The 14968-nt window shown below is 39.4% G+C and overlaps 1 protein-coding gene across 1 annotated transcript; it reads left to right on the top strand.

The window, feature by feature from the left end:
- Nucleotides 1–2232: 2232 nt before the first annotated feature.
- Nucleotides 2233–4962, top strand: LOC136245500 (uncharacterized). Its single transcript, XM_066037036.1, has 6 exons — nt 2233–2782; nt 2838–3011; nt 3066–3254; nt 3375–3507; nt 3561–4408; nt 4467–4962. The coding sequence occupies exons 1-6, from the start codon at nt 2291–2293 to the stop codon at nt 4920–4922; spliced, it is 2292 nt and encodes a 763-aa protein (XP_065893108.1). The 5' UTR covers nt 2233–2290; the 3' UTR covers nt 4923–4962.
- The last annotated feature ends 10006 nt before the right edge of the window (nt 4963–14968 follow it).

Genomic DNA, 14968 nt, shown 5'->3' with positions numbered 1-14968 from the left:
ACTCCTGTCTATTAGATGCTAAAAGACATACTGTAATTATGGTTGATTTTATTCTGCAAAGTTACAGGGAAAGCATTAGCTAAGACTTCTTAGTATAGTGATAATTGGAAAGCTGTTTTTCAAAATGATAGCATTGTGCACAGTTCTCCTTCACTATACCAGCAACAAAGAAAAGCTGCACATTACATACATAGGTAATCCTGCAAACTAACATGTTATGTATGTGTAAGTTAGACAGTTTATGCCTCCGCCTCCCATTCAATGATAAGAAGCTACTGCTTGCTCAATACTGATGCTAGCTCCTAATCTCACATCCTCCTGATTACTTGAACTGTGCATTAGTTAATTATAGAAATTTTGGTTTCACAAACCTTACTTGGATCTCTGAGATCAATGCATACTGAGATGTAGTACAGGTGTTTGGTTATTCAGAGTATATGTATCTCAGCCTTCCCTGGTGCCATCAGCTTTTAAACTACGTAGCAAAAGCTAATTACCTGCAGCTTTCTTTACAACAGCTGTGTCGTTATCAGTATCAGGATTAAGAAAACACTTTCAAAACTGCGACACTCTCTTTAAAGGGTTTGATGCTACAGTATGTGCCTTCATCCTTTATATTGCTCACAGTTTACCTCTAAAGACTGATTTAAATCACAGGTCCTATGGTGCCATCTTTTGCCATAAAATCATTCTGGTCATTTGATATTGAACATGTACTGAGTCTCACTTACATACTCTGATCTTGAGAAATATTACACACCCTTGCTCTGCAGTTTTATTTGAAAATGACAAAAAAAAGCATGATCAATATTTTGATCATTGTGTAGCTATAACAAGATCAGTGCTTGTGGTTACATACATAACTACATTTTTTATGAATGCATCTCACACACAGAGGCTAAAGTTTAATGCAATCATTCACTTATTCGTAACAGGAAGTGAATATCTGTACATTGATGTACTTATCAATATTATTCCCCTCCTCTCCCCTTACAAGAATAATAGAGGGTGATAGTAGCTAGCCATGGCTTCTGAGCCTATGTACATATTATGGTCATAGTGATAATCTCGTTATCGTGTTCTACTGTATTTAAACAATGCCCCTACAGTAGCCCAAGTATATAAGTGCATGGGGATATGATGGCAAATGATGCAATGTGCGTAGGGAATCTGATTGTATAATAGTAAAATCCCTTACTATGGTTTCTGGGAGGTGAAGCTGATCATGCATTTATAAAAGAGAAACTCTGAAGCCCTCATCTGCTCTTTTGAAAGACATTCTGACATCTCTTAATTCAGGTATTGGTTGGATTGCTGTATGATATTAAACATGCAATGGAAATTTTATGTTTCCTGTAGTTTCAGATGTATCAAAATTCTACATACAAGCAAGGTTTGCGAAGGCAACTGTGATGATGCATTCTTGAAGCTCCCAAACATTCAGAATGGCGAACTCAAGGATAATTCAAGTAAGCTGTCCTTTCTGCATACATTTAACTGTATGTAAAGTCAATAGAGCATGACAAGTTTTATGTGTGCATACCTTTGTTGTGTCCACGATACTTTGATGTGAATAACTTTTGTAGGAACCAGCACTGTGGCAGCACTGGACACCGCAAGGACTGGTAGCTTATCCATCTATCATGTTGAGTGTGATATATTGATGAACAGTACAGAAGAGTCCAGGCTGTGCATATGTTGTAAGAAATACAAGAAAACGCTATCAGCTATGCTGTCATGTTGCCGAAAAGATCAGAAGACTCATCCCAGCAGTCATACAACTTATGCGAATTTAAGTGCGTCTGAAAAAGATGAGCGATTGAGAAATCTACACCAGGAGAGCAAAAAAGCAAAGCTTCGTGTTTGTCGATTACAAGAGAAGATTTCAACTGCAGCTACCCAAGACGGTGTAACCTTAAATGTTGATCTGCATGATGATATGAAGGCTATGATGGATGCAACCACAAAGCAAGTACATTCTATGTATCCAGAAGGATCTTTTCAATGCCTTTTTTGGGACCAACAGCAAACAGCATGCTCTATAAAGGACTCTCGGTCAATGAAGTGGCACCCACTAGTCATTAAGTGGAGCTTGTATCTCAGACATTTATCTGGAAAATCATATGAACCACTGCGGAAAACAGGGTGCATCAAACTGCCTTCACAAAGAACACTGCGTGATTACACCCACTATACATCAACTACCATCAGCTTCTCTGCAGAAACAGATCGAGAGCTTTACAACATTGTTTTTTTGAGTAACTAGCTTAACAGATATGTCTTCTTAGTCATGGATGAAGTTCATATCAAGACTGACCTTGTATATGATAAACACCAGGGTTCTTTAATCGGCTTTGTCAATCTAGGCAACACTAACAATAGACTGCTTGAATTTGAGAATGCTTTGGGTGAGACACAACATGAACAACAACTCGCAAGTTCAATGTTGGTGCTAATGGTGAGAGGCATTTTTCAGAAGTTGAACTACCCATATGCGCAGTTTGCTTGTAACAACCTCAGTGGAGAGTTGATGTTTGACCCTGTGTGGGAGGCAATATCAAGGCTTGAGAGAATGGGCTTTCGTGTTTTAGGAATTACGTGTGATGGTGCATCACCAAATCGTCGATTGTGGAAACTCCACAATGCCAAAGATGAAGTGGTCTACAAAGTACCCAACCCTTTTGCACGAGAGGGACCACGTGACTTGCATTTCATATCTGATCCTCCTCATTTGCTAAAAACAATTAGAAATAGCTGGAACAGTAACAAACGAAAATTATGGGTAAGTTGATAGCTATAGCTGCAATGAGAGTACGTTATTTTCCTTTTACATTTAGTGCAATGGTAAAGAAATATCGTGGGGGCACTTAGAACAACTTTACCTTGATGATACAGGAGGATCACAAGCAGTACCCCAACAAGGAGGAGTTATTAGACAAGTGAAAAGACTGAGGTACGAGCATGTTTATTTAACGACGTTTTCGAAGATGAGAGTGGATTTAGCTGCACAAGTAAGTTCACAAGAATGTGGTTAGCATGCTGTATACTGCATTATACATGTGTAGGCTCTTAGTGAGACAGTGGCTAAGTCGCTTGAAGAGAATTATGGTGAAGAAGTACAGGAAACAGTCAAGTTTGTTAAAATGATCGATAAGTTTTTTGATTGCTTCAACGTATCCAATGCTGTTACTGGATACCACAGCAGGAAATCATTCAAAGATCCCTACACTTCTAGAAAGGATTTTCGTTTGCAAGTATGTTATTGGTATTATTATAATGTATGCATTGGGGTGTGACATTGTTTGTAGACAGTAGACCATTTTAGAGAACTACTTAGTAGATGTTGTACTTTATTGTTTGCTTATGCATTGCAGTGGCTTGAAGAAGAATTTATGCCTTACTTGGAGAACTGGGAGAAAAGTGTCTATGAAAGGGAAGGATTTTCTCCAAAACAAAAGGAAATGATGTTAATGCCTAGGGAAACTCATCTTGGCATCACTGTCACAGGTATTGCATGCAGTAATAATATATTATTTTAATTATCAATTAATCTTTTTTAGTTAAATCATTTGTGGAACTGGTTAAATACATATTCACCATACCAGGAGTTAAATTCTTCTTGAGTGAGAGGCTTTGTCAAGATCCTCTTGAAAATTACTTTGGCTGCCAAAGGCAACATGGAGGGAGACATGAAAACCCAAATGTCAGTGATTTTTGTAAGAATAGTCAGGCACTGAAAGTAATCAATTCTGTTTGTGGAAGCATTTCAAAAGGAAATTGCCGTGGCAAGAAGCAGTCTATAGATATAGAGCAGGAGAGCAGGCCATTTAAGAAACGGTGCAAGGCTAAATGTAGGGACAAATCTTATTCTAAGCTTATAAAGCCACCAAGAGTGTTCAAAAGCAAATTGCAGTTACTGGCAGCCAAAAAGGTTTTTAAAAAGTCATTTGCTCCAAGAAAAGAATTGTTTACAGCTTCAAAATATTTGGATATTTCTGTACAGAAAGTTGTTACTGTTGATATGCCTGCCAGTTCAAGCGATAACCCTAACAGTAATGATGTGCCAGCACCAGTACTTAATGAAAAAGCAACATCAGATGTGACAGAAGCCTCCCATGAATCTTGCTCGAATGATCAGGTGAAAAGTCATAAGCATCAGCAAACTTCTGCAGAAGTAGACATTGTTGAAATGGATGAAAAGGATACACTTGCTGGCAGTCACGATAGAAATGATGTGACAGAAATGGAGATATCATTTGAGCAGAAGGCCCATTCTACTGATAATGATATGATTAGTGAGGCACTAGGACCAGGACCTGCGGAGGAAGAATTATCAAGGTGTTGTACCATTACTTTAACACGTCATGACTTCTGGACTTTAAAAGATACCGGATGGTTAAATGACCAAGTAAGGCTATTCGTGATGTAGTACTTATTTTTTATATGCTGCCATTTTCTTTTGCTAGGTGATAAACTGCTACATGAAATTAGTAGCTGAGGCCAACACAGATGTCTACGTATACAGCACATTTTTCTATCCAAAGCTTGTACGTTTTGGTTCCCAGGCAGTGTGCCGGTGGACAAAGGAAACTGATTTATTTAGCAAGAGGTTGTTGTTGGTTCCAGTGCACCTTGGAGCACACTGGTGTTTAGCAAGCATAAGCACAGCTGATCTACAGATTGTTTATTATGACTCGCTGCATGAACCAAATCCAGCATGTTTGGAAACATTAAAATCATATATTTTAGAGAAATCATCCAACTGTGCCTCTACCACGGAATGGAATTGCTCTACTTCGCAAGGTGTTCCACAACAGACAAATAATTCAGACTGTGGTGTGTTTGTATGCAGAATTGCTCGGTGCCTGGCTAACAAAACTTCTTTCAACGTTAGTCAATGTGATATGGCTAGCATTAGGTGACAAATGGCATTAGAATTACTTCTGCAAAGCTGTTGCCTTAAATTCCATTTTTATTATCAATTAATTAATTAGTATTTTGCTTGTACCATTTACTGTGTTGTTGTAATCACAAAATAAAGTTGTGTTATGCATAGCATTGCAAATGTTAATAATATAACATACTATAAGCTGCTATCATACAAGTCTCTACGTAAGCTTTTTGACCGCTGTGTACTCTTTTTTGCTGACTGCGTAAATTTCTCCATCCAAAAGCTCGCATATGAAAAGTCACATAAAGCTGCACTATTTCCTTAAGAAGTGCACTATGTACCTCCTTCTCACCAATCTCGAAATCTGCAGTGGAAATCAGCCAATAAAACTCAACATCATCACTGGAGATAACTTTTTCAACAATCTCCTCTTTTTGTCCAGCTGCTGGGTTGCTAGCAAGTAACATTTTTAGGCATTCTCTCACTTCTTCTATTGCAATAAACAATATAAATGTTGTTTCTTTAACATACCATAGCCCACCTCTATCTAGTGCTAATGTCCATTCTTCAGAACTGCCACATTCACTATGTTCTTCGGGTGTGTCCTTTGTTAAAGCTATCAGGCACAATACCATCTCTTCCTTAAGCTCATGTTTACTGCGTTCGATTTTCTTACATAAATGTCTACAAACATAGCCGGCAGCATAACGAAGAGCATTGCCTTCGCGTTTTGTTACAGCTGGTGCTGGATCAACCTTGGTTTCAGCTGTACACCCTGTCACATGATCACCAATGTATCCCCTGAACAAAATATCAGATAAATGCTGATACAGGATAGGTGTAGCAGCCACATTAGCGGAGTCCAAAAAATTTACCCAGTCCTCTCGAAATTTCTCTGAAGAGCACAACAGAACAAAGTTTCTCACGATTGCATGATTTCTTCTTACAAGAGCTCATTGCCTATTTCAGGTCTTCTAATTTCAAAACAAATGTTGTAAAACAGTTATTGTTGGCAGTATCAAGACACCAGTCCAACAGAATCTGTGCCGCTTTTCTTGCTTCAATTGCTTCTGAGGACATTATTTTAAATGAATCATCATTCAATACGCTTCTGAGTGCTTCCACAAAAGCATCTTTTGCTTTGGGACCTGCATTGAAAGAAAAAGACAGGTATGGTATAGCATAGTAAGGTATATATTATCTATGGGTATAGCTAATGAATGGCTACATCAACATAACTTGCACACAAACAAGGCCAGGCTAGGCACACCAGTGATTGAATGTTTAAGCTGTAAAAATACCCAAATTTTGCTACCAGCGCTGGTTGTTTATTATTAGCTATAATGACAACGAACCAGCATCGTCATTTCCATCGGATTCTCCGCTCTTCCGCTTCGAGCTCTTCTTTCTAGCACGAGTTCCAGCATTCGCCATTTTATAAAACACGGACTGAATTACGGAATTACGTTTCACTAAACTCGCGATACTACAACGCTGAGTGAACTTGTTGATAGGTGTTGATTGCCTCCGTTTCCAATCCCGGGTAAGGTATATATTATCTATGGTCTTTGCAACTGGATGATTCATTGATTATATGGTCATTTATGATGTACTGAGAGTTGAATTTTAATACGATGGAAGCTCATGAATCAAGACACACATTCAAACTTTACGCTGACCTTCCTGGTTATCTAGCTAGTTCCAGCCCCCCTAGTACCATCCCAACCAATCTTTCCTCCACCCTCAGCAGGCCTGACTTGGTATTGGTTTCTAATGATTCCATTTGTTTGTTCGAATTGACAGTACCAACTAATACCCAGCAACATCTTCTTGCTGCTAGAGCTAGAAAGGAAGATCGATATAGCTCCTTGCAATATGACCTCCAGCTTTCTGGGTTAACTGTCAATCTTGTTCCAATTGAAATTGGTTGTTTAGGCCATTTTTTGCCAGAAACAATTGCTCAAATGGCTACTGCTTGTGAAGTGCCAAAGAAAACCATAAGATCCTTGTTTGAGCAGGCAGCTCGCATTGCTGTGTCCTGTTCTTACAGAATTTTTAATTCTAGAGCCTCCCCGGGCTGGGATCTTTTAGACCACCTTAGGTAAACTTTAAGTATTACATATGTGTAGATATAGTTGTTTTTTTTTGTGTGTGTGTGTGTGTATTGTAATTTAATTTACCTTTAGTTAATGTAAGTCTTGCCAGGGCTCCTGTACTGATCCATCAGCACATGGTACCCCTGTGTCTAGGCCCCTGTATGCTTGTAATGTATATTTTGTCTTAATCATTAAGACGTTTATTCTCTCTCGTGCGGCCCAAGAAGCCGGCGCGTAACACCCGTGAGTATATTGACGGAAGAAAGAAAACGCAATTTTCGCACCTCTGTAGCTCTGTGCTGCCTTGATGAAACAAGACAAATTTTGCTGTGGACACTCCCTCCACCTTCAGCACTCCACATTCCAAATTAGAGCGAAATCGCTTCAAGTGTTCCCGAGATATGCGACTTCAAAAATTGGCCTAGTTTCTTCGTTTGTTTTTTTTTCTTCCTTTTCGCACACTTACAAAAATTGCTATAAAACGTGAACGTTATATCCGATTGCCTTGAAATTTGGCACACAGAAGGGGGATATAAAGGCGCAACTCTGTACCAACTTTGGCTAGGATACGATAAACAGGAAAAGCGTTATGATCGATTATTTACGAAAAATAATACCAATATGTTGTCACGCCTACAGGATAAACCGCGTATGGGAAGAAGCTGAAAATCGGTGGGTGAATAGGTTAACTATTGAACCTCAAACCTTTTGTGGTTTGAAAGAAATCGAGCTAAAAACCAGGACGATATAACGAAAAAACCAACAGTGTGTAACAATTACGCAATCGAGATTAGCTAATAAAAAACGACTACTTGCCACGCCTACCAGATAAACCGCTAGGGGGAATGCTTTGAAAATCGCTGTATAGAAGGAGTAATCATCTTAGAAAGGCTCTTCAATGGTGTAGAAGAATCAGATTTAAAGCCACGGAGTTATAACACGAAATCCAACTTGGTGCAGCAAGTGCGAGATCGAGATACTCTAATAGAGCAGTCATCCTAATAGAGCTTTTTTTTTCTTTTTTTGAAGATATAAAGAAAATAAGATTAGAACATACAAATAACAGTTAAACAATTAAATCAAAAACTGAGTCTCTGATTGCACCAAGCGTCCAAGGCCACAGGAGCACTTTTGATGTAACGACCTTGTGAAGATCGTGCTCCTCTAATGCATTGGATTGCTGAACGCAGTAAACAAAATGACAATCTACATCTAATTCATCCTAGTACTGTGGCATAAGGGTCATTCCATTTGTCAGACAATAAACTCGCCAATCGCTTGTAAAAAACACTGGCTTCATGGCCCATTCCCCCGGAAGCAGAGAACACTAGAGGGGTAAAAGAACTGTGTTCCACTTCACGGATTCGCAACTCATAAGCTCTCTTCTTTGTTATTTCGTGTTTCCTGTAACATAACTGAAGGGTGGTTCCACTGTTGGATGGTGCAAGTGGGTTAAAAACTCTGACGTCCATATAACATTTTTCATAACGACCACCCCAAAATCCATTCATGGCAATGTCCAAGCGTGCGCCATCCTGAGTGTTGGCTGTCTTCTGTTGAAATCTTTCATCACTTAGAGGCTGCAGATGAGGCTCAACCTCCACATCATGGCACACTTCAGATAACAATTCAGCTGTGATATCCCTCACTTCGTTGTGGCGTATAGAAGGGAATCCACCCTTTGGACAAGATAGGGCATGATCAACAGAAAAGTTGGTACCACACGCACAGTGGGAAGGTGTACGAGAGGGCATCCAGCCATACCTCAAAGCAAGGCCATCTTGAAAGGCAGTCTTGTGTAGGGAGAAACCATGTTCCTGCACAGGTAGGGCAGTAAGCCAGCTTGAAGCACCCTTTTCCTGTGCTAAAGTAACAGCCCTCTGAAGAGTGGGAGTAAGCTTAGAGAACAGTTCCTTAGAAAGAATGGACAAATTGATAGTCTTGGATTGTTTAATTTCAAGCTTACGGGAGTACAGACTACAACGAGTATCGGTAGTATAGCCAAAAAAATGAGTGATCGTAAGGGTGCTGTGACATACATTGAAGCAGAAAACTCAATAGTGATCCTAATAGAGCAGTCACCCTGAAGAGAATTCAAGAGATCAGCTAGAAACAAGTAACCTGTATACAGATCAGCTAGAAACAAGTCACCCTGTAGAGAGATCAGCTACAAACAATTCACCCTGTAGAGAGATCAGCTAGAAAAATCAAGACACACGGTAGTGTGTCTTGCGGCCCAAGAAGCCGGCGCGTAACACCCGTATTGACAGGAAGAAAGAAAACGCAATTTTCGCACCTCCGTAGCTCTGTGCTGCCTTGATGAAACAAGCCGTTTTTTGCTGTGGACACTCCCTCCACCTTCAGCACTCCACATTCCAAATTTGAGCGAAATCGCTTCAAGCGTTCCCGAGATATGCGACTTCAAAAATTGGCTCAGTTTCTTCGTTTTTTTCTTCTTATTTTTCTTCCTCTTTTCGCACACTTACAAAAACTGCTATAAAACGCGAACGCCAAATCCGATCGCTTTGAAATTTGGCACACAGAAGGGGGGTATAAAGGCGCATCTCTGTACCAACTTTGGCTGGAATACGATAAACAGGCAAAGAGTTATGAGCGATTATTCACGAAAAATAACACCAATATGTTGTCACGCCTACAGGGTAAACCGCGTATGGGAAGAAGCTGAAAATCGGTAGGTGAATAGATTAACTATTGAACCTCAAACCTTTTGTGGTTTGAAAGAAATCGAGCTAAAAACCAGGAAGATACAACGAAAAAACCAACAGTGTGTAACAATTACGCAATCGAGATTAGCTAATGAAAAACGACTGCTTGCCACGCCTACCAGGTAAACCGCTTGGGGTAATGCTTTGAAAATCGCTGTACAGATGGAGTTATCATCTTAGAAAGGCTCTTCAATGGTGTAGAAGAATCAGACTTAAAGCCACGGAGTTATAACACGAAATCCAACTTGGTGTAGCAAGTGCGAGATCGAGATACTCTAATAGAGCAGTCATCCTAATAGAGCAGTCATCCTAATAGAGCAGTCACCCGAAGAGAATTCAAGAGATCAGCTAGAAACAAGTAACCTGTATAGAGATCAGCTAGAAACAAGTCACCCTGTAGAGAAATCAGCCACAAACAATTCACCCTGTAGAGAGATCAGCTAGAAAAAGTTACCTTGTAGGGAATTCATGCAACTATAGAAAGAGATAATTCAGCTAGAAGAAATCACCTTGTAGAGTTCAGCTACAAAGATACCACAATGTAGAGAGTTCAGCTACAAACAAATCACCCTGTAGAGAGATCAGATAGAAGAAGTTAACTTGTAGAGAGTTCAGCTACAAAGAAACCATCATGTGGAGAGTTCAGCTGCAAACAAATCACCTGTAGAGAATTCAGCTACAAACAAATCTCCATGTGGAGAGATCAGCTAGGAGAAGTTTCCTTGTAGAGAGTTCAGTTACAAAGAAACCACCATGTAGAGAATTTGTTTACAAACTAGTGACCCTGTAGAGACATCAGCTAGAAGAAGTTACCTTGTAAAGAGTTCAGCTACAAAGAAACCATTGTGTAAAGAGCTCAGCTGCAAAAAAAATCACCTTTACAGAATTCAGCTACAAACAAATCACCCTGTAGAGAGATCAGCTAGAAGAAGTTACCTTGTAGAGAGTTCAGCTACAAAGAAAACATCATGTGGAGAGGACAGCTACAAACAAATCACCTGTAGAGAATTCAGCTACAAAGCAATCTCCCTGTAGAGAGATCAGCTAGAAGAAGTTTCCTTGTAGAGAGTTCAGCCACAAACAAATCACCCTGTAGAAAGATCAGCTAGAATAAATTACCTTGTAGAGAGTTCAGTTACAAAGAAACCACCATGTAGAAATTTCAGCTACAAACTAGTGACCTTGTGGAGACATCAGCTAGAAGAAACTACCTTGTAGAGAGCTCAGCTACTAAGAAACCATTCTGTAAAGAGCTCAGCTGCAAACAAATCACCTGTACAGAATTCAGCTACAAACAAATCACCCTGTAGAAAGATCAGCTAGAAGAAGTCACCTTGTAGAGAGTTCAGCTACAAAGAGACCACCATGTAGGGAGTTCAGCTAGAAGAAGTCACCTTGTAGAGAGTTCAGCTACAAAGAAACCACCATGTAGGGAGTTCAGCTAGAAGAAGTTACCTTGTACAGAGTTCAGCTACAAAGAAACCATCATGAAGAGAGTTCAGCTGCAAACAAATCTCCCTGTAGAGAGTTTTGTTAGAAGAAGTTACCTTGTAGAGAATTCAGCTACAAAGAAAACATTCTGTAAAGAGCTCAGCTGCAAACAAATCATCTGTACAGAATTCAGCTACAAACAAATCACCCTGTAGAGAGATCAGCTAGAAGAAGTTACCTTGTAGAGAGTTCAGCTACAAATTTAAAGAAACCATCATGTGGAGAGTTCAGCTGCAAACAAATCACCTGTAGAGAGTTCAGCTACGAAGAAACCACCATGTAGGGAGTTCAGCTAGAAGAAGTTACCTTGTAGAGAGTTCAGCTACAAAGAAACCATCATGAAGAGACTTCAGCTGCAATCAAATCTCCCTGTAGAGAGTTCAGTTAGAAGAAATTACCTTGTAGAGAGTTCAGCTACAAAGAAACCATCATGAAGAGAGTTCAGCTACAAACAAATCACCCTGTAGAGAGATCAGCTAGAAGAAGTCACCTAGTAGAGAGTTCAGCTACAAAGAAACCTCCATATAGAGAGTTCAGCAGCAAACAAATCACCCTGTAGAAAAATCAGCTACAAACAAATCACCCTGTAGAAAGATCAGCTAGAAAAAGTCACCTTGTAGAAAGTTCAGCTACAAAGAAACCACCATGTAGGGAGTTCAGCTAGAAGAAGTTACCTTGTAGAGAGTTCAGCTACAAAGAAACCATCATGAAGAGAGTTCAGCTGCAAACAAATCTCCCTGTAGAGAGTTCGGTTAGAAGAAGTTACCTTGTAGAGAGTTCAGCTACAAAGAAACCATTCTGTAAAGAGCTCAGCTGCAAACAAATCACCTGTATAGAATTCAGCTACAAATAGGGACCCGCAGATTATGCTGGTATAATTATGCGCATAATAGGTGTCTGAAAGCATTGAGCATAATGCTAGCATAATAGGTAGAATATTTGTGAATTCTTGCTTATCAAAATAGCTATCACAAAAAATCGATATACTCTAATAGAACAGTCAGTAACTCTAATAGAACAATCATATAACTGACTGTTATATTAGAGTATATCGATCTTTTCTGTGATATGCATTTTAACAAGTAAGTTTGTGCTTCAGCCACTTATTACGTATCCATAAATTGGAAATTATTACTAGAGCATGGGAACTGAAGCATAAATAATTGGGCATAATTTGAGCATAATGGGTAAGTATTGAGCATATATTTAAGCATAATAGGTAAATTTTTTAGCAGTGCAGCATAGCATAATAGGTAAAATTATGAGCATAATCGGCGGGTCGCTAGTTACAAACAAATCACCCTGTAGAGAGATCAGCTAGAAGAAATTACCTTGTAGAGAGTTCAGCTACAGTAAAAAGAAACCACCATGTAGAGAGTTCAGCTGCAAAGAAATCACCCTGTAGAAAATTCTGCCACAAACAAATTGCCCTGTAGAAAGATCAGTTAGAAGAAGTTATCTTGTAGAGAGTTTATCTACAAAGAAACCACCATGTAGAGAGTTCAGCTAGAAGAAATTACCTTGTAGAGAGTTCAGCTACAAAGAAACTATCATCTAGATAGTTCAGCTGCAAACAAATCACCTGTAGAGAGTTCAGCTACAAACAAATCTCGCTGTAGAGAGATCAGTTAGAAGAAGTTACCTTGTAGAGAGTTCAGCTACAAAGAAACCATTCTGTAAAGAGCTCAGCAGCAAAAAAATCACCTGTACAGAATCCAGCTACAAATAAATCACCCTGTAGAGAGAACAGCTAGAAGAAGTTACCTTGAAGAGTGTTCAGTTACAAAGAAACCATCATGTAGAGAGTTCAGCTACAAACTAGTGACCTTGTAGAGACATCAGCTAAAAGAAATTACCTTGTACAGAGTTCAGCTACAAAGAAACCATCATATAGAGAGTTCAGCTGCAAACAAATCACCTGTAGAGAGTTCAGCTACAAACAAATCTCCCTGTAGAGAGATCAGCTAGAAGAAGTTACCTTGTGGAGAGTTCAACTTCAAAGAAACCATCATGTAGAGAGTTCAGCTGCAAACAAATCACCTGTAGAGAGTTCAGTTACAAACAAATCTCCCTGTAGAGAGATCAGCTAGAAGAAGTTTCCTTGTAGAGAGTTCAGCTACAAACAAATCACCCTCTAGAAAGATCAGCTAGAAGATGTCACCTTGTAGAGAGCTCAGTTACAAAGAAACCACCATATAGAGAGTTCAGCTACAAACTAGTGACCTTGTAGAGACATCAGTTACCTTGTAGAGAGTTCTGCTACAAAGAAACCATCATGTAGAGAGTTCAGCTACAAACAAATCACCTGTAGAGAGTTCAGTTACAAACAAATCTCCCTGTAGAAAGATCAGCTAGAAGAAGTCACCTTGTAGAGAGTTCAGTTACAATGAAACCATCATGTAGAGAGTTCAGCTGCAAACAAATCACCTGTAGAGAGTTCAGCTACAAACAAATCTCCCTGTAGAGAGCTCAGCTAGAAGAAGTTTCCTTGTAGGGTTCAGCTACAAACAAATCACCCTGTAGAAAGATCAGCTAGAAGAAGTTTCCTTGTAGAGGGTTCAGCTACAAACAAATCACCGTGTAAAAAGGTCAGCTAGAAGAAGTTACCTTGTGGAGAGTTCAGTTACAAAGAAACCATCATGTAGAGAGTTCAGCTGCAAACAAATCACCTGTAGAGAGTTCAGCTACAAACAAATCTCCCTGTAGAGAGATCAGCTAGAAGAAGTTTCCTTGTAGAGGGTTCAGCTAAAAACAAATCTCCCTGTAGAGAGATCAGCTAGAAGAAATTACCTTGTAGAGAGTTCAGTTACAAAGAAACCACCATGTAGAGAGTTCAGCTTCAAAGAAATCACCCTGTAGAAAATTCAGCCACAAACAAATTGCCCTGTAGAAAGATCAGTTAGAAGGAGTTACTTTGTAGAGAGTTCAGCTACAAAGAAACCATTCTGTAAAGAGCTCAGCTGCAAACAAATCATCTGCACAGAATTCAGCTACAAACAAATCACCCTGTAGAGAGATCAGCTAGAAGAAGTTACCTTGTAGATTGTTCAGCTACTAACAATTCACCCTGCAGAGAGGGAAGCAAGAAGAAGTCACCTTGTAGAGTGTTCAGTTACAAAGAAACCACCATGGAGAGTTCTGTAATAAATATATGTATTATATATATAATTTGTACATTTACTGATAAAATCAGAAATATTTACAGTACATCTGCTTCATCTTTTCTTCTTCCTGTGGTAAAGAAAAAAAAGACAGGTTAAAAAAGTCCCAAAGTCGGCCTATCCTTTGTGGTATACAAATACAAAAAGAAATGAAATCTAATCCAAAACAGCCAAGCTGTAAAAAAAAACAGTACGGCCCTCAAAATGGCTATGGTGAAAAAAGATGTGAAATCCAAGGTGGCGGCCAAGAAATGGCTGTGATGGTAGGTTAATGGTAAAAAATTTAATAACGGCAATTTAGGTGAATTTTTTGCCAAGACCAAGCGGCACAAAAATTCATCTGAATTGTCGTTATTAAAATTTTTACCATTAACCTACCATCACAGCCATTTCTTGGCCGCCACCTTGGATTTCACATCTTTTTTCACCATAGCCATTTTGAGGGCCGCACTGTTTTTTTACAGCTTGGCTGTTTTGGATTAGATACGAATTTAGAGAGGTTAAATGACAGCTTGACAGTTGTGGAGGACTCGAGGGGGGGACTGGTGATGCCAGTGCTGGTACGTGGTGTTGTATGGCTTCTCGTATGGATGTATGTATTTC

This window comes from Dysidea avara, chromosome 15 (assembly GCF_963678975.1).
Source record: "Dysidea avara chromosome 15, odDysAvar1.4, whole genome shotgun sequence".
Classification (NCBI taxonomy): domain Eukaryota; kingdom Metazoa; phylum Porifera; class Demospongiae; order Dictyoceratida; family Dysideidae; genus Dysidea; species Dysidea avara.
This window is presented reverse-complemented; position numbering and strand designations above follow the sequence as displayed.